General features: G+C 41.9%; 1 protein-coding gene across 1 annotated transcript in view; it reads left to right on the forward strand.

Annotated features, from left to right (window-relative positions):
• The window catches only part of mta3 (metastasis associated 1 family, member 3), a 262,123-nt gene that overhangs the window by 53,881 nt on the left and 187,827 nt on the right, over window positions 1–20,415 (forward strand). Inside the window, exon 4 of the mRNA XM_078557154.1 lies at window positions 217–343. Coding sequence (XP_078413280.1) covers window positions 217–343 — 127 coding nt within the window. The remainder of the gene's footprint in view (window positions 1–216; window positions 344–20,415) is intronic.

Consider the following 20,415-nt stretch of genomic DNA (forward strand, 5'->3'; position numbering starts at 1 on the left):
TGTTATACTGGATCATATTCAGTTTATTAACTTTCTTTGGATCATCGTGGATATATCTCTGTCCAGCTAGGTAAAATACAGTAGGCAATTTGCATGCTTTTACTGTAAATTGGTGTGGCCTACTGATGGAAAATGTAATTTTCCCCATGAAACAAACTTTAATAGTTGTAAGTCTCCCCAAGGAAGTTAATATGTTTTGTGTTTTATTCTGTGCAGAGGAAATGGAGGAAGAACTGGAAACACCAAGTATTTTAGATTTGACAGAGAAACAAAGACATCAGCTTAAACACCGGGAGATATTTCTATCTCGCCAATATGAGTCCCTTCCAGCCACACACATAAGGTATGAAATTGCACTCCAATAGAAAAATTAATTTGTGCTGAATCCTACCATGAGAATTATACCGTAGAGATAATAAAAGACATCTGACTCTTTTGGAACGAAATGTCAATATTCTGAGATACTTTGCCAAATCGTTCAGCTCCTTTTATATATAAAAAAAACAATTACATGTTCAGATACTTTATTGGTCCAGTGAAATTTGCCGTTTTCAACTGATTATATTGAGTCACCACTAATAGTCAACTCTTTTCTTCTCCGCCGATGCTGCCAGACCTGCTGAGTTTTTCCAGGTAATTCTGTTTTTGTAATAGTTCTCTTATGTTCATCTTTAAAGGCAGAGATGACCATGTTCATCATGTGGGTGTTGGGGAGGGTCTGGTGGGTACGTAGGTGACTGCTAAGGCTGATCTGCACCCAGAACCTATAGGACAGGATACTGCAGATGATTGCGTTTTGGACTAGCTGCTGGCTCATGATTTCCTCTCCTTGCGTTTTCCCTCTGTCTCTGATATGCACTTGCCTTCAAAGGAGGCCACGCCATTTTTATTTGGATGCACCCCGTGATCCTGGGTGAGCTTCTCCCAGGACCTAAAGTTGATATCAAAATTCCTTAAGAGTGTCCTTGTTGCACTTCCTTTGGCCACCATGAGAGCACGCTCCAGTCTCAAGCTCTCCATAGAACATTTGCTTTGGTAAATGAGGATCCTGGCTACATGACCAGCAGAACTCAGTTGTGGCTGTCTCAGTATGGTGTGAATGCATGGCATGCCAGCTCAAGTGAGCATCTCAGTGTCTGTTATTTTGTCCTGCCATCTGATCTTCAGAAGCTTTTGAATCAGGCTTATGTGAAAGTGGTTGAGCTTCTTGGCATGACGTTGGCAGTCCAAGTCTTACATGTGTAGAGCAAAGTGGGCAGGACTTTTGGTCTATAGACTTTCAATTTGGTGGGCAGACTTACTCCTCTTCATTCCTAGAATGATGTTCGAAGTTTGCAGAAGGCTACATTTGCTTTGCTAATTTGTACATTTGTCTTGCCATCAACATGGGCAGCTTGGGAGAGTGTGCTGCTGAGATACGTGAACTTATCCACTGCTGACAGTTTCTGGTCACGGACTGAAATCTTGGGCTCGCGATCTGGCTTTCCTTGAGCAAGCTTGGTACATTAGTTTGGTTTTCTTTGTGCTGATCGTAAGTCCAAAGTTGCCGCTTGCACTGGAAGTCAATGCTACATTGTATGTGCAGCTCTGAACCAGCAGCTAGTGCACAGTCATTGGTGAACAGGAAATCGCTGTGATTAAATCAACACTAATGGTATTTGAGTACCTAAGGACAATTAAGTTATTAAATAGTTATTTGCGAGAAGTTTCTAAGTTTAAATTGTACTATCTTCTAAAATTTTTAACTGATTTTCTATTATGTGTTTTATTCATTAAAAACATTTTCAGTAAATTCATAGGCAACAACTTGTATTTATATAGAACCTTTAACATATTAAAATGTCTCAAGGCGTTTCACTGGAATGTTTTCAAATTAAATTTGACACTGAGCTACTTGGTCAAAGAGGAAGGTTTTAAGTAGCATCTTCGAATAGAAAAAGAGACGAAGAGATTTAGTGAGGGAGTTCCAGAGGTTTAGGGTCTTGACAGCTGAAAAACAGCCAACAAAATCAAGGATAGGCAAGAGACCAGAACTGTAGAAGCGCAGATACTTGGAGGGGTCTGAGATGGAGAAGATTACAGAGATAGGGAGAGGGAAAACCACAGAAGGACTTAAAAACAAGGATGAGATTTTAAAAATAAAGCGTTGTTTAACCTGGAGCCAGCTTAGTCAATGAGCACAATAGTGATGGGTGAACAGGACTTGCTGCTATCTAGGACACAGGCAGCAGAGTCTTTGATGATCTCAAGTTTACAGCAGATAGAACATGGTATGCTTGGGAATAATCAAACCTAGAGGTAACGAAGGAATCAATGGTGGCTTCAGCAGAAGATGAGCTGACGCAAGACGCAATCATAAGATATCACAGAGGCAGAAGTAGGCAGTTTTAATAATTGCATGGATATGTGTTCTAAAACTCATCTCTGGATCAAATAAAACCAAGGTTGTGACCATTCTAGTTTAGCCTCAGACATTTGCCAGAGAGAGGAATGGAGTTGGTGGCTAGGGAACAGGATTTGTGGTGGGGCACAAAGACAATGCCTTCAGTCTTCCAGCATATATTTGGATGCAATTTCTGCTCATTCAGTATTGGATGTCAGATAAGCAGTATGACAATTTAAAGGAAGTGGTGGGGTTAAGAAAGGTGGTGGTGAAGTAGAGATGTGTATCATCCGTGTGCGTATGGAAATTGACAGTATTTTCTTTTGGTGTCATCAAGGGACAGCATAAAGCTGAGAAATAGTAGTGGATCAAGGAAAGATCCTTATGAGACACCAGAGTTAATGTGCAGAAGCCATCGTTGGTCAGGACTGAATAAGATAAAAATGAAACCAAGCAAGTGGAGTCCCACCCAGCTGGACAGGCATTGTGGAGGAGGATAGCGTGGCCAACTACATGTCAAGGCACATCAAGAAGGATGAGGCGAGGCAGTTTACCTTTGCCAGTCAGCAGATCATTTATGACTTTGGTAAGAGAAGCAGAAACCTGATTAGGGGAAATTCAGACATGGAGTTCCAGGAAAGATGGACACAATTTGAGAGCTGACAACATGTTCAAAGACTTTGTAGAGAAACAAGAGGTTGGAAATGGGATGGCTATTTGCAAGAATGGAGAGGTCAAGGGTCTTTTGAGGAAAGGAATGATGACAGCAGCTTTGAAGGAGAGAGGGACCATACCTGAGGAGAGAAGTGTCAACAGTATCAGCTAACATGAGAGCTAGGAAGGGAAGTTGGGTGGTCAGCAGTTCATTGAGAATAGGATTGCGGGGGCAGATGGTGGGCCTCATGGACAAAATGAACACGAGAAAAAATTGAAGAGGAACTAGAAAAAGATGCAATTTCAGAGCTAGGGCATGGGGCAAGCTTTAGAGGAAATTTGGCCAAGTGGGCTAACGGAAGGAAGGGAAGCGACAGATGCAGCTGATCAGATGGTCTCAATCTTAATGACAAAGAAATCCACGAGGTCCTCACATTTATTGGAGGTGAAGGTGAAAATGATAGAGGAAATGTGGATAGGATGACAATTTCCAGTAAAGAAGAGAAACTGATGTTTATCTCTGCATTTCAGGCTCAGTTTTGGCAGACATGAGCAGGACCTGACAGTGCTTTATAGTTTAAGGAAATAAGCATCACTTTGTGTGGTAGTTTAGTTACAGATGAATTCAACTTTGCTGGCTAGATATGTATGCAAACATTCCATAGGGCTTTTAATAATTAGGGTTGCATTATATGCAATTAAAATTCACAGCAGAGAAACCAGATCACTTGATCCATACTGGTGTTTATGTTCTACAGGAACCATCTCCCATCTAATTTCCTCTTCTTGTCTTGATACTTCTATTTCTTCTTTCTTCATATGTGCATTAAGCCTTCCCTTAAATGCATTGGTGCTATCTGCTTTAATCACTCCACATGGCAGTGAGTCCTACATTCTCATCATCATGTGTTTGAATCCCTCCCCTGTCACAGTACTGAAATTACTCCTATCAGAGTCACAAATTACGTACTATGTGGTTGTGACAGAGGTAAACTATCCCTCCTTCTCGACCTGTTTGCAGTGCTTGCTCCCCAGCTCCTCCACCATCATTCAGCTGGATGTAAATACATTTGCCTGGTTCCATTCTTATCTATCTAAAAGTAAGCAGAAAATAACCTGCAATGGCTTTTCTTCCCGATCCTGCACCATTACCTCTGGTGTCTCCCATGATTCCAACCTTGGCCCCAACCTATTTCTTTTGCATATGTCACTCCTTAGCATATCATCGAAAAAGACAATGTCAGTTTTCCATACATGTTGACAACTCCCAGCTCCATCCCACCTCGACATCTCTTGACTCCTTCACTGTCTAAATTATCAGACTGAGTGTCCAACATCCAGTACTGTATGAGCAGAAATGTTCTCCAAATCAATATTGGAAAGACTGAAGCTTTTGTCTTAGACCTCAACTTCAACAGCAGTAGGCTTCAAAGACTATTGAAACAAATAAGATCCTGGGGGAAATTGACAGGGTGGATGCTGAGAGGATACTTCTCTTTGTGGGAGAGTCTAGAACTAGGGGACACAGTTTAAAAATAAGGGGTCTCCTATTTAAGATGGCAATGAAGAGAAATCCTTTTCTCTCAGAGGGCCATTGGCCTGTGAAATTCTCTTCCCCAGAGCACATTGGAGCCAGGGTCATTGAATATATGTAATGCTGAGTTAGATAGATTCTTGAACGACAAGGGAGTCAAAAGATATAGGGTATAGACAGGAAAGTGGAGTTGAGGCCACAATCAGATCAGCCATGATCTTATCAAATGGCGGAGCAGGCTCAAAGGGCTGAATGGCTTACTCCTCCTAATTCGTTTGTTGGTATGTATGCCTGTTCGTATTTCTTTATCATCAAGATTAACAACATTTGATCAACAGTCTCTGCCACTTTCCTCCCTTCTACTAGCCTAGTGGCCCAAACTTCCTCTTAAATCTAACCCCCAACCCTTGCCTGGAACTTGTTTTCACCTCTAGTTCCCTCCTTTCTCCCCTCATACTCTCACTGAGCTCTGCATGTCCATGAGAACAACTCTGCCCTTTTGATCCTATTTCCACAAAACTATGAACCATCCAACCTCAGTTTCTGCCTCCCATGTTAGCTGACATTGTTAATGGCTCTCTCTTCTCAGATTCCGTTCTGCTCTCCCTCAAGTCTGTCATAATCGCCCCTCTCTTCAAGAAGCCAACCCATGACCCCACTATCCTTGCAAACTGCTGTCCCATCTCCAACCTCCCTTTCATCTCCAAAGTCCTGGAACATGTTGCCTTCTCCCATATTCATGTCCACGCCCCCCCCCAGTCAGTTCCCGCCCTGCCACAGTATTGAAATGGCTCTTATCAAACTCACAAACCACATCTTATGTGACTGTTAAAGGTAAGCTATCCCTTCTAGTCCTGTCTGCAGCCACTGACACAGTTGACCACAAGATTCTCCTCTAATGCTTCTCCACCACCTTCCACCTTGGTGGGACTGCACTCATCGGGTTCCATTCTTATCTATCTAATCATAACCACAGACTCTCCCATCAGTGGCTTCTCTTCCCATTTCTGCACAGTTACTTCAGGTTCCCCCTAGGATCTATCCTGGATCCTTCCTATTTCTCATCTACATTCTGCCCCTCAGCGAGATCATTAAAAAAACACATCAGTTTACACATGTACACTGACAACACTCAGCCAACCCTTCCACTTTCTAAACTGTCAGATTGCTTACCTGACTTCCAGTACTGAATGAACAGATATTTCTTCCCATTAAAGATCACGAAGTCATTGTCTTTGGTACCCGCCATAGACTCTGCTCCCTTGCCACCAATCCCATCCCTCTCCTTCGCAATTATCTGAGGCTGAACCAAACTGCTTCCAACCTCAGTGTCCTATTTGGCTCTGAGATGAGCTTTCAGCCACATATCCGTGCTGTGACAAAGGCTGCAAATTTCCACCTCCGTAGCATAGTCCATCTCCGCCCGCCTCGGCTGTTCTGCTGCTGAAACTGTCAACCGTGCCATTGTTAACTTCAGACTATTCTAACGGACTTCTGGTTGCCCTCCCACATTCTACCCTTGATAAACTTGAGATCATCCAAAACTTTGTTGCCTGTGCCATTGCTAACACCTCGCCCCGTTTGCCTATCACCCCTGAGCTTGCTGAACTACTCTCACTCCTGGTTAAACAATGCTTCAATTTTAAAATTCTCATCCTTGTTTCAAGTTTTTTCGTGGCCTCAGCCCTTCCTTCCTCTGTAATCTTCAGCCTTACAACTCATAGATGTCTGCGCTCCTCTAATTTTGGTCTCTTATGCACCCCCAATTTTGAAGGTTCCGCCATTGATTGCCATGCCTTCAGTTGCCTAGGCCCTAAGCTCTGGAATTCCCGGCTAAGCTTGCCTTTCTACTTCGCTTTCCTTTTTTAAGACACTTCTTAAAACCTACCTCTTTGACCAGGCTTTTGGTCATCTGTCCTAATAATCTCCTCTTATGGCTTGGTGTCATTTTTTGTTTCTTAGTTTTTCAGTGAAGCGCATGGCGCATTTTGTTACATCATAGTTGCTAAATAAGCACAAGTTGCTGTATTCCAGAGGTGAGGCAAAAGTAACTGCTGTTACAGACAAGGATGGTTGTGGGATAATTTCCCCCTTTTCTCACCTCTTGATTGACCGCAACACGATATATTTTTGAGAAGGAGTGTTTTGAGTGCTGTGACTTTAAAGGTAATTGGGCAGTGGACACTATACTTTCAAAAAGAAAGCAACATGGAATAATGGACACTGTGCCCTCACAAAATGGATTCTGGAAAGTCCGATGACTTCTTGTGGGTTCTGGACGGACAGAGACAATATGCCTGGAAAGTTATTTTAAAATGTAAAAGGGTTTCCCAGATGAAAATTGACCCCCACTCGCCATTTCAATGGAAGTGATTTAAAGGACAATGGCTACTAGACCTGTTGGCCTCGTGAAGATGGGATGTCAAATAAAGTCTTTCAGTGAGCTTATCATACCGGGAAAGGTGATGGGATGTCAATCACATCAGCTCCAACCCATTGTGTGGACAACGGGATATGTCAATATTGCCATCACGTGACCAAAGCTAGCTGGAGAGATGGTAGCTACCTTATTAACCTGCAAGGGAACCCAGCAAGGTAGACTGGGACCAGAAGCACATAGAGACCACACTTAGCAAAGAAGAAAAGAACCCTGCCTCTAAACGACAGTTACCTCAAGCAGCGAAAAGGGGATAATTTGTTTTATCTGCATGATTATATTTCTTCACTACAGAAACTTGACCTCAATTTCACCTGAAACAGCCAGAAACTTCCAACCTTCATTTGTCGTCAAGGAACAAAGAGAGAATCCTTCAGTCCTGCAACATCTTTCAGCCTTCATCCTAAGGACTGGTGGAACAAATGACTTGTTTCTTTGCTAGTTACTCTGCTAGTAACTTAATTGCAAGTTACACCTCCAGAAATCATCATCTCTGGTGTGCGTGCATATGTGCGTACGTGTGTCTGCCTGCTTATTGGGGAGTGGGTGTTTGTTATGTTTATGCTCGGGTGTTCTTAAAATAAATGCTTATCCTTTCTTTTGCTTTGAACTTAAAAGAAAGCCTGTTAAAGTCTGCTCTTTAAAGTCACGTGATGGCAATATTGAATATCATCTGATGTTGCGTGAATATGCAAACAATTCTTTCTTCTTATGAGCTATGGCGATACTTCACTGAAGTCAAAACATGCTAAATGATTTGTACGTCTTAATCGGAAATCAGAATGCTGCAGATGCTGGAAATCTGAAATAAAAAACAAAATGCTGGAAACACTCAGCAGATCAGGCAGCATCTGTGGAGGGAGAAACAGTTAATATTTCAGGTCGATGGTTTTCATCAAAACTCGGAAAAGTTAGAGATGTGATGAGTTTTGTGCAAGGGGTAGATGAGACGAAGACAAAAGAAGGTGTGATAGGGTGGCAGACAGGAGAGATTGAATGACAGAAGAGTTGGTATTACAGGACCAAAGGGAATGATGATGGGGCAAGAAAAGAAAGTAACAAAAGATGTGCGCTGATATGAAGGCAAAAATAAGAGAAAAATTACACTTGCAAAGAAAAGGAAACAAAATGTGGGTATAGAGTTTAAGATCTGAAATTGTTGAACTCGGTGTTGAGTCCAGAAGGCTGTAAAGTGCATAATCGGAAGATTTGAACAGCACAGCATGCCATGGGCAGGGATGTCAGTATGAGAGGAAGATGGAGAATTAAAATGACAGGCCACCAGAAGCTCAGGGTCTTGCTTGCGGACTGCAAAGCGGTCACCCAATCTGCGTTTGGTCTCCCCATTGTAGAGGAGACCACATTGTGAGCAGTGACTACAGTATACTGAATTGAAAGAAGTACATGTAAATTGTTGCTTCACTCAGAAGTGTTTATGGCCTTGGACGTTGAAGAGAAAGGAGTAAAAGGGCAGGTGTTACATCCCCTGTGTTTGCATGGGAAGGTGGCACGAGAGGGGATGAGGTGTTGGGGTTGATTGAAGAGTGGACTAGAGTGTCTCGGAGGGAACAGTCTCTTTGGAATGCAGATGGGAGGGGAGGGGAAGATGTGTTTGATGGTGGCATCATAGTGGAGGTGATGGGAATGGAATGTGTTGGTTGTGGAGGCTGGTGGGGTGCAAGGTGATAAGGGGAAGGAACCCTATTGTGGTCTTGGGAGGGATACAAAGGGCTGAGAGCAGAAATGCGGGAAATAGGTTGGACATGTTTGAGGGCGCTGTCAACCACGGTGGAGGGGGTGGGGGGAGCCCTCAGTTAAGGAAAAAAAGACATCAGAAACTCTGGTGTGGAGGGTTGCATCATTAAAACAGATGTGACAGAGATGCAGGAACTGGAAGAATGGAATGAGTTCTTACATGGTGTGAGGAAGTGTAGTTGAGGTAGCTGTGGTAGTTCAGTAGGCTTATAATGAATATTAGTTGATCGCTTACCACCAGAAATGGTGACAGAGAAAGAAGCGAAGGGAAGAGTTGGAGTTGGACCATGTGAAACTGAGAGAAGGATGGAAATTGGAAGGAAAGTTGACAAAGTTTTCCAGTTTGGGCTGAGAGTAGGAGACAGCACTGACGCAATCATCAGTATACCAGAAAAAGATAGAGGGCCCAAGCAGGAGTAGACCAAGGAATGTTCCACATATCCTATTGAAGGACAAGCATAGCTAGGACACATATGGGTACCCATAGCAACACCTTTTATTTGGAGGAAGTGAGATGAATTGAAGGAGAAATTTCCCCATCACCATTCCCATTAGCCCTGTAAGACTAACTCTTCTGTCATTCAATCTCCGCTATCTTCCACCCTATCACAGATCTTCCTTTGTTCTTGTCCCAGCCAACCTTTGCTCAAAATCTATTACATCTCTAACTTTTCTGACTTGCATAAAATTTCCAGCATTTTCTGTTTTTATTTTTGTTATTATTGTACATTTGCTCCTGTTTTTCTTTTTTACCAGTTGCCTGAACTAGTGGTGTGAATTACATTTGAGGTAGAACAAATCCACATCAACACTGATTTGGCTAATGCAGTTCTTCAAAATATGGTTGTAAACACTTCTTTGTCTATTTAAAGTGCGTTGCAGATGTTGTAGCTGATGTTGTTGGTGAGATGTAATAAACTGTCATAGAGTGCTTCATCTGAACTTCCTTTGCAGTTAAAGATGCTGCGATGTAGAAAACTCTTTAAATTAGCAGGATAAAACAAAGATCAAATGAGAACTTAAGCAGTGGAAACCTACTATTAAAGTGGCTTATCTTGCCTTCTAACCTTTTGTTCTGCATACATTAGTGCCGATGACAACAGAGAAATTCCCCATTCTATTGCTTGCTCATAAGTAAGTAGCCAGAGCTTTGGGAAAATGGGGGACTTGCCCTTCCATTTTGACCTGTTTATCAGTTCCAAGTGTCACAAGTGATAATGATTGGATCAATAGGAGCTGCTTGAGCAGGTTGGAAGGGAGAAAGCTCGGAGGTGTTAGTTTATGCTCATTTTTGCCTTTCAGTTGCTTGACTATTTTTGATGAATCTGTTATCCTATTGTAGGGTTATGACTGGAGCTTTTTAAGGAAAGCTGATAAATTTTAAACCAGTTCTCCATTTTTCTGCAGGAATGCGTGACATTGCTGCTGTGCTGAACATGTTATCAGTGCTGAAATCCATAGAGATTTTTTGCATTTTGTTCCTCCTACATAATCTGGATGTTATGTGGACACACAAAATTAATCATTTGTTGCACTAGAGTTATTAGGCCATAGAAAAGCAATGGAAAAGCTTTGTCTTCTCTTTTGGCATTTTCTCCAAGTTTTTGTTTGCACTTAGGAAATTCCAAGAACAGATTCATGCGACCTCTTGTGCTTGTTACTTTCCTCTGTACCTTTTGTTGTCATTGAATGTACAAAGGTTGCCATTATTTTAATACTTTTCGCTCTTCCTCCAAGCCTTTCATCAAATCATTCTGCCATACTGTGAATGTTGGTCACTGTGCACAGGCATTACACATGCTGAAGTGACATGAGCCTATCATCACTGATACCATAGATCTGGTGTATAAGACAACCCCCTTTTTCGGTGCCAAAATCATGCTTTTGCGTACGTTCAGCAAATAAATTGACCCCCTTTCATCTACTAAATGTTACACTTGCATTAGTAGTCGGACTCAATTTTCACCCCAGAAGTGCATGTTTTACTTATACTGTAAGTTGGCACATAGGATAATGTAGGCAATATGGGGCTGTGCTGCGAAGATGATGTGCAGGAGTCTTAAGGCACGATTACACAGCAGACTGCACATGGCTTGTAACAAACAGAAATGGGTCCTCCAGCAAAAGGAATGAAGTATGGAGCTGCTTTCAAGCTAGAAATCTTAACATTTCCTAACTCATCAAATAACTGTGCTGCAGTGACAGAATTTGGTATTAGTGAAAAACTGATGTGAGAATGGAAGAAGGAATTGGCCCTGAAAAAGGTGCCCAAGACCAAATGCACCATCAGAACAGGGACCAGCCACTGGCCTCATCTTGTAAAATATATCAGAATGAACCCTCAAAAAATCATCAAAATAGTAACATTGTCACCAGAAATGTAATGCATATCTATGCACTTAAGTGAGCCAAATCAAACTCTGAATCTAGCAAAGATTTCAGACCAACAGCTAGATGGTGTAGCCGTATTATGGAATGAAACAGTAGAGTGTTGCAGCAAAAGACCAAAATTGCTCTGAGACTACCAAAAGATCTAGATGAATCACTGGAAACTTGTAATTTTGACATCATCGGACAGCAGCAATAACATGAGTACCCATTAAGTCACAACGGTAATGTGGATGAAACACCCATGTTTTAGGACATGCCCAAAAGTCAAACTGTGGAGTGGAAAGGTTCATAAACAGTTCTAGTAAAAACCGTAGGACATTCGAAGACAAGATTCACAGTGGTACCAGCCTGCATCGCCAACAAAAATTAAAGCCTAGGTAATTTTCAAATGTAAAACCATGCCGAACATCAAGTTCCTTGCAGGTTTTTGTGCATGCCCATGACAACGGTTGGATGGATGAGAATGGGATGTAGTTATAGATCAATAATTTGTGGAATGAGTGTCCTGGTGGCCTACATAAAGAATGCACTTTATTAGCGTAGGACATGATCAGATCCCAAACAATCGATTAGGTCAAGAAGTACCTGAGAAGCCAGATTGCAGTTGTACCAGGGGGATCTAACGTCTGTAGTTCAACCTTTGGATGTGTGCCTCAACGAGCCATTCAAGAATCCTGTTCACGCCAAATGGAACAGGTAGATGGTTGACGAAGAAATAACCTTCACAAAGAGTGGAAATATGTGCTCTTCCCTGCTTGATGTATTCATGGCTTCATTGTCAAATTGTGGGATGCTATTAGTGTATCAAGTATCATCAGACTGTTCAAAAAATGCAGAATATCCAATTCAATGGATGGAGAGCAAGATGATTTATTATGGAGGGATGATCCTGAAAGCAAAAGCAACACATCTGATCATAAGATGATAAGACGTAGGAGCAGAAGCAGGCCATTCGGCCTACCGAGTCTGCTTTGCCATTCAATGAGATCATAGCTGATCTGATAATCCTCAACACCACTTTCCTGCCTTTTCCCCATAACCCTTGATTCCCTTACTGATTAAAAATCTGTCTATCTCAGCCTTTAATATACTTAATGACCCAGCCTCTACAGCCCTCTGTGGTAAAGAATTCCACAGATTGACTAGCCTCTGAGAGAAGAAATTCCTCCTCATCTCTGTCTTAAATGGGCGACCCCTTACTCTGAGATTATGCCCCCTGATCCTAGACTCTCCCACAAGGGGAAACAATCTCTCAGCATCTACCCTGTCAAGCCCCCTAAGAATCTTTTTTGTTTCAATAAGGTCACCTCTCATTCTTCTAAAATCCAATGAGTACAGGCCCAACCTACTCAACCTCTCCCCATAAGAAAATCCCTCCATACCCAGGATCAAAACTTCTCTAGACTGCCTCCAATGCCAGTATATCTTTCTTCAGATATGGGGACCAAAGCTGTTCACAATATTCTAGGTGTGGTCTGACTAGTGCCTTGTATGGTTTTAGCAAGACTTCCCTATTTTTATACTCCATTCCCTTTGAAATGAAGGCCAACATTCCATTTGCCTTCCCTATTACATGCTGAACTTGTATGTTAGCTTTTTTGTGATTCATGCACGAGGACCCCCAAATCCCTCTGTGCTGTAGCTTTCTGCAGTCTTTTTCCATGTAAATAATATTCAGGTCCTCTATTCTTCCTGCCAAAATGCATAACCTCACATTTTCCCACGTTATATTCCATCTGCCAAGTTTTTGTCTACTCAGTTAACCTGTCTATATCCCTCTGTAGACTCGTTGTGTCATCCTTATCACTTGCCTTCCCACTTATTTTTGTGCCGTCTGCAAACTTGGCAATAGTATATTCACTTCCCTCATCTAAGCCATTAATATATGTTGTAAATAATTGTGGCCCCAGCACTGATCCCTGTGGCACTCCATTAGTTACAGGTTTCCATCCTGAAAATGCCCCCCTTACCCCAACTCTCTGTCTTCTATTAGTTAGCTAATCCTCTATCCATGTTTATGTACTACCCCCAACACCATGGGCTCTCATCTTATTAAGTAGCCTTATGTGCAGTACCTTATCGAACACCTTTTGGAAATCCAAATATATTACATCTACTGGTTCCACTTTATCTACCCTGCTTGTTACCACGTCAAAGAATTCTAATCAATTTGTCAGGCATGATTTCATCAAGAAGCTGTACTGACTCTGCTTGATTATATTATGCAGTTCTAAATATTCTGCTATCAAATCCTTTATAATAGACTCTAACATTTTCCCAGTGTCGGAAACTATAGAGCCAACTTGTCTACAGTTACCTGTTTTTTGTCTCCTTCCCTTTTTGAATAAGGGCATTACAATGGCAGTTTTCCAATCTCCTGGGGCTTTTCCAGGATCTACGGATTCTTGGAAGATTACTACCAGTGCATTCACTATCTGTGCAGCTACTTCCTTTTAATGTCCTAGGATGCAACCCATCAGGTCCTGGGGATTTATTGGCCCTTAACCCCATTGGTTTCTCTAGTGATAGTTATAGTATTTATTTCCTTCCCCCCCCTCCCCCCAACCATTTTGCCCCTTGATTATTTAGCATTTTTGGCATGCTACTAGTGTCTTCTACCGTGAAGACTGATGCAAAGTATTTATTCAACTCCTCTGCCATTTCCTAGTTCTCCATTATTATTTCCTCAGCCTCATTCTCTAATGGGCTTATGTTCACTTTGGCCTCTCTCTCTTCCTTTTTATATATTTCAAGAAGCTCTTACTGTCTGTTTTTATTTTACTTGCTAGTTTAACCTCAGAGTTTATTTTCTCCCTCTTTATTATTTTTTGATCACCTTTTGTTGGTTTTTAAAACTTTCTCAATCCTCTGGTTTACCACTATCTTTGTCACACTGAATGTTTTTTCTTTCAATTTGATGCTATCCTTAACTCCCTTGGTTAACCATAGTTGGTTTATCCCCTTCCTAGAATCCTTCTTTCTCACTGGGATATATTTTTGTTGTGAATCATGAACTATTTTCTTAAACACCTACCATTAGCCATTCTGCTAATCTCCTTTCCCAGTCCACTCCAGCCAACTCTGCCCTCATTCCTTTGTAATTACCCTTATTTAAGTTTAGCACGATTGTTTCCGACCCACATTTCTCACTCTCAAACTGAATGCTAAATTCTACCATGTTATGGTCACTGTTCCCTATGGGATCTTTTACTCTGAGATAATTTATTAAACCTGCCTCATTACACATTACCAGATCCAAAATAGCCTGATCCATGGTTGGATCCACAACATATTGTTCTAGGATACACTCCTGCTCGTGGCTACTATGCCAATTTGACTTTCTCAATCTACAGGAAGATTCAAGTCACCCATGATTAATGTACTGCCTTTTTTACATGCCATCATTATCTCCTGATTTATTTTCTGTCGTACAGTATAGCTACTGTTAGGGGGCCTATAGACTACTCCCGCCAGTGTCTTTTTCCCCTTGTTATTTCTTAACTCCACCCATATGGATACCACATCTTCTGATCCAAGATCATTTCTTGCTATCGTACTTATTCCATCTCGTACTAACAAAGCTACCCCACCGCTTTCCTTCCTGCCCGTCTTTCAAAAAGTCACATACCCCTGAATATTTAGTTCCCAGCTTTGACCTCCTTGTAACCACATCTCCATAATGGCTATAAGATCATACCCATTAACCTCTATTTGTGCTGTTAATTCATTTAGTTTGTTCTGAATACTACGTGCATTTAAATAAAGAACCATTAATTTTACCTTACCATTTTTCCCTCTTTGACCATGTTTGCTGTTGTTTTTTAATGTTTGTACACTCTGCCCCTTCCTGTCACATTCTGTGTATCAATATCTAAATAGCTGCCCTGCAATGTTGCCATATCCTTTTGCTTTGTTAGCCTACATATCCCCTTTCCAGAACCCTCCCACCACCATTATTTTGTTTAAAGCCCTCTCTACAGCCCTAGTCATTCGATTCACCAGGATACTGGTCCCAGCACAGTTCAAGTGAAGCCCGTCCCACCAGAACAGCTCCCTTCTACCCCAGTACTGGTGCCAGTGTCCCTTTAACTGAAATCTATTCCTCCCACGCCAGTCTTTGAACCACACATTTAACTCCTTGACTTTACTTACTCTATGCCAGTTTGCTCGTGGCTCAGCTGGTAATCCCAAGATTATTACCTTGGAGGTTCTGCTTTTTAATTTAGCTGCCAACTGTTCAAATTATTTCAGCAGAACCTCCTTTCTTGTTCTGTCAATGTCGTTGGTACTAACATGGAGGATGACAACTGGATCCCTCCCCTCCCACTCCAAGTTCCTCTCCAGCCCTGAGGAGAAGTCCTTAACGCTGGCACCGGGCAAGCAACACAGCCTCAGGACTCTCACTCACTGCTGCAGAGAATAGTATCTATCCCTCTAATTATATTGTCCCCTAACAGTACTACGTCCCTATTTCCTCCCCCCACTTGAATGACTCCATGTACCACGGTGCTGTGGTCAGTTCACTCATCCTCCCTGCAGTCCCCGCTCTCGTCCACACAGCTTTCAAGAACCTCGTAACTGTTGGATAGTTGCAGGGCTGAGGCTCCTCGAACGCTACTCTCTGGGTCCCCATACCTGCAACACCTGCAGTCACATCCTCCTGTCCCTGATCACCAGAGTGGGATCCTTACAATGCTGTCATAAAAAAAGTGATTCAGAATGAATTCGATGAACTCTTTACGTCGGATGATGGAGACAATGATTTGATAGTTTTAAAACACTTTTGTGATTAATTATAATTAAGTCATTTAATAAACCATGCTACACTAATATGAATTACTAGTGTTATGTTTTTTCACATTTCAATATGTGGCCACCCACACCGGCAGTTCACATTTTATGCTCGGCATATAAGTTGACTCCAATTTTTGGAAGGATTTTTGGACCCTTCAAAGGTCAGCTTGTATGCTGTGATGTACAGTCGGTATTTACCTGTAGTTTTAAGGTACCCTTCAGGCTAATTTTTCAAGTGTTTGTTTTGTTTGCTTAATAACAAAGTACTGATGTTCTTCGCACTTATTAGGCAAACCAACCTTTACTAACAATCCACATTTCTATTGAAATCAGTAATAATGGATTTTCCTAATCTTGTTGGTATATGCAACAAGCGAGAGAGATGTTTTGTCCATTTTTAAAAGTCAATTACCTAAAAGTATGGATCTCGGAGCAGAAAATACATTTGGTAAGTGCGTGAATTAAAATATTTTATGCATTTGCTGGAGTATTTCTGCCAGTATTTGCATTTCTAGACTTATTTTCCAGACAGCAAAGCCTGTAAGTTGTAAATTACCACAATTCATAACTCACTTAATCGGTAACATAGCTCTACTGTATTTCTTAGACTACTTCTGATAACTACTTTCCAGTGAAGCCGTGTGTTGTTAATCTAAGAAGGTAAATTTAGGATCATAGCAAACATGCTTGCTTTGTAAGTGTCTTAGAATAATTTTTTAGTGAATGCAGCTACTGTGCACTTAAATATTAGTCATGTAAAATAGACAAACTTACAGAGTTGGGCAAATATGTTCTGACCCTAGAGGATAGCATAATTTATTTCAATCTCACATTTGCCCAATTTATGTTGAAGTTTTGTGGCAGGTTTCTGTCCAAGTAAAACTGAAGGGGCTAATTGTTAGGGAAATTTTACAGTCTTAAAAATGTCAAGACTTGCATATAATTTTTGGAAATTTTTAAAGTTGCATTTTCATGGTATTCTACATTGTCAAAATCAAACTAGCACCTCTAGCTAACTTAATTCCTAACATGTAGTAAATTCTGTCTCCTGTCTCTACATGGCATTCACATGTGTTCCTTCTCTGGAACAGGTTTGGATGCTTTTAGAACAGGGAAGGGAATGAGCAGACTGAGACTTAGACTGGGGTTTGGAATTAGAATGGTCAGTCTGGGCTCTGGCATCACACTGGGTTGGGGAATGGTGAAAGGGGCAGGTCCTGGGACTTGGCATGGCTTGGATTGGTGGAACTGAGCCCAAGGAAGAGTTGAAGGAAGGGCTGAACTTGAAATGTAAGAATAGGAAAGGTGAGTGGAGACTGGGATGTTTGTAGAATTTAGGATGATGTCGCTGGCATGACTGGGAAACATGGTGGCACTGGGAATGGAGGGGCAAGGGGTGGGGTGGGGGGGGCGTTGGTGTTAGGTGTGGAGGTACCACAGGGAGGAGACGAGGCCTCAGATCTGTACATATAGAGTGTATGTTGATATGTCAGGAATTTAACAGCCAGCAGTAGTGGTAGCAAGGTGTCATTAAGGCAAACCAGCAAATTGTCTTTGTTTGATCTGTTGCTTTGATGCTGCTCTTGTGATCATCAGTCAGTCACATGGACCCATGGGTAACTCTTTTCACGAGAGGAGTGACATTGAGCTGGACTTTATGGTTCACTGTCAGAAGGTTTGAAGGCAGGGGGCACGTAAAATCCAGCGAGCAGCCTATTGGTCTCTGCCCCCACTGCAATTTTACCAGTGGCAGGAGTGGCATCGGGCAGCTTGCCCACCAGTGGGCCAATTGAGGCCCTTAAGTGGGCAATTAATTCCCACTTAAGGGCCTCATCTCATCACTACCATAATTTAACTGATATCTCATCCTGAAGATGTTGCTGCAGGAGCTCCTCAGGCCAGTGTCCTAATCTTACCATCCTTAGTTGCTTCGTCAATGACCTTCCTTCTATAAAAAAAGTCAGAAGTGGGGATGCTCACTGATGATTGCATAGTGTTCAGTTCTGTTTGCAACTCCTCAGATAATGAAGCAGATCAGGCCCACATGCAGCAAGGCCTGGCTAACATTCAGGCTCTGGCTGATAATGGCAAGTAACATTGGCACCACGCAAATGGCAAGCAATGACCATCACCAACAAGAAAGAACCTAACCACCTCTCTTTGGCATTCAACAGTATTATCATCATTGAATTACCCCACTATCAACATACTGGGGGTCACCATGGACCAGCCACATAAATACTATGGCTGCAAGAGCAGGTAGAAGTTGGGAATTCTGTGGCAAGCAACTTGTCTCCAGCCTCCACCATCTACAAGGCACAAGTCAGGAGTGTGATAAAATGCTCCCCATTTCATGAGTGCAGCTCCAACAACACTAAAGAAATTCAACAGTATCCAGGACAAAGAAGCCTGCTTGATCGGCATCCATCCCTCACCTTAAATATTCACTTCCTCTACCACTGGCGCACTGTGGCAGCAGTGTGTGCCATCTACAAGATGCACTGCAGCAACTCGTCAAGGCTCCTTTGACAGCATCTTCAAAACCTGTGACTCTACTACCTAGAAGGACAAGGGCAGCAGGCGCATGCATAACATCATCACCTGCAAGCTCCCCTCCAAGCCACGCACCATCCTGACTTGGAACTATATTGCTGTCTCTTTGCTGTTGCTGGGTCAAATTCCTGGAACTCCTTTCCTAACTGCCCTGTGGGTGTACCTACACCACATGGATTGCAGTGGTTCAAGAAGGTGACTCACCACCATTTTCTTAAAGGCAGTTAGGTATAAGCAATAAGTGCTGGCCCTGCCGGTGATGCTAGTGTACCCTGAGCAAAAGGGGACCTGGGACCTTTTGGTGTGGTCTTAGTACTGGTATCGTTACAAAAAAAAGGGTAATAACTTTTTGAAATAAAGCCCACTTTATATACATGCTGATGTATAGATGTAACAACGTTTTTTGAAAAAAAATTATTGCTGCTGTGATACTTTCAATATGATTATTGGGACTTTGTTCTTGTGCACATTTTGTGGGGGAGGAGGTTGCATTTCGTGGCTTCCAGAACTTACCATCACCCACTTTCACTTAACTTGGAAGAGATGGGAGGTGGAAGTGCAGCTGGGGCTTAATATTAGGAACATAGGAGCAGGAGTAAGCCATTCCGCCTGTCAAGCCTGCTCTGCCATTGAAACAGATCGTGGCTGATCATCTACCTCTATGCCATTTTTCCCCACAATCCCCATATCCCTTGATGTCATTAATATCCAGAATCTATTGATTGCTGTCTTGAACATGCTCAGAAATTCACCACCCTCTGAGTGAAGAAATTCCTCCTCATCTCAGTCTTAAATGGCCTGCCCTTTATCCTGAGACTGTGTCCCCTGGTTCTAGACTCATCAGCCAGGGCAAACATCCTATCTACATCTACCCTATCATGTCCTGTAAGAATTTTAAGTTTCAATTAGATTTCCTCTCGTTCCTCAAAACTCCAGAGAATATAGGCCCAGTTTCCTCAATTTCTCCTCATAAGACAATCCTGCCATCGCAGGGATTAGTCTAGCGAACCTCTTTTGCACTCCCTCTATGGCAAATATATCTTTCCTTAGATAAGATCATCAAAACTGTACATGTGAAGCAACTAGATGACTAACTTCCCTTGCTCCCTGTTGTGTGGAAAGAAAATATTTTTTCCAATATTACTGTGGGATACTGTGACGTAGGCTTGTGGGGGCTGTGTATATGTTGGGTGTGTGTGACTAATTTAATTAAACGGAAGATGGTCAGGCTGCAAGGTTTAATTAATCAAAAGGGTTAGGTGTAAAAGAAGACATTTTGAAGTGGAGATGGATGAGCTAAGATGGGATCCCAGTAGATACAGCCTGAATAGGAATTTGCATTAGGAGTTAAATAAGGAATTGAATTTTCAGCTGTTGAATTTCAAAGAGACATAACAGGAAGCTTTACAACTGGCAAAGATAATAAATAAATAAAGCAAAGTTATTAAGTTTATTTTTCCAAAAGTGCTGGTCATAATGACAACATGAAAGATTTTTAGATTCTGTGAAAGGTAACTTTCAAAAGAAAGTTAAGAGCAATGTGTTTAAAAGATAAAAAGGGAGAAAATATATTTAAGGAAATGTTGAAAGTTGTATGGCAAGTGGCCATGTGAGATCTTGAAGAGTGTACTGTGAAGTAGCAGCTTCTAGCCACTTTAGAGAAGTGCTGGCTTGTTCCAGAAAGCAATGGTTTGTTACAAGCCTTGGAATTCCATTGTTGAGTGAGAAGGAGAGAGAAGCTTGTGAAATAACTCCCTTATAGCGACAGTAGGTGCCTTGCGGTAATATTACTGGGGGTTTTATAGCTTAAGAATCTATAGGCACGGTTGCCTGTAAAATGGTGTTTATTTGCAAGTCTAGCTAAGTAAAAATCTTTTTGGAAATGGCATAAGACTAAATTTAATTGTGTTACTA

Source organism: Cetorhinus maximus, chromosome 14 (assembly GCF_964194155.1).
Source record: "Cetorhinus maximus chromosome 14, sCetMax3.hap1.1, whole genome shotgun sequence".
NCBI classification, from domain to species: Eukaryota; Metazoa; Chordata; class Chondrichthyes; order Lamniformes; family Cetorhinidae; genus Cetorhinus; species Cetorhinus maximus.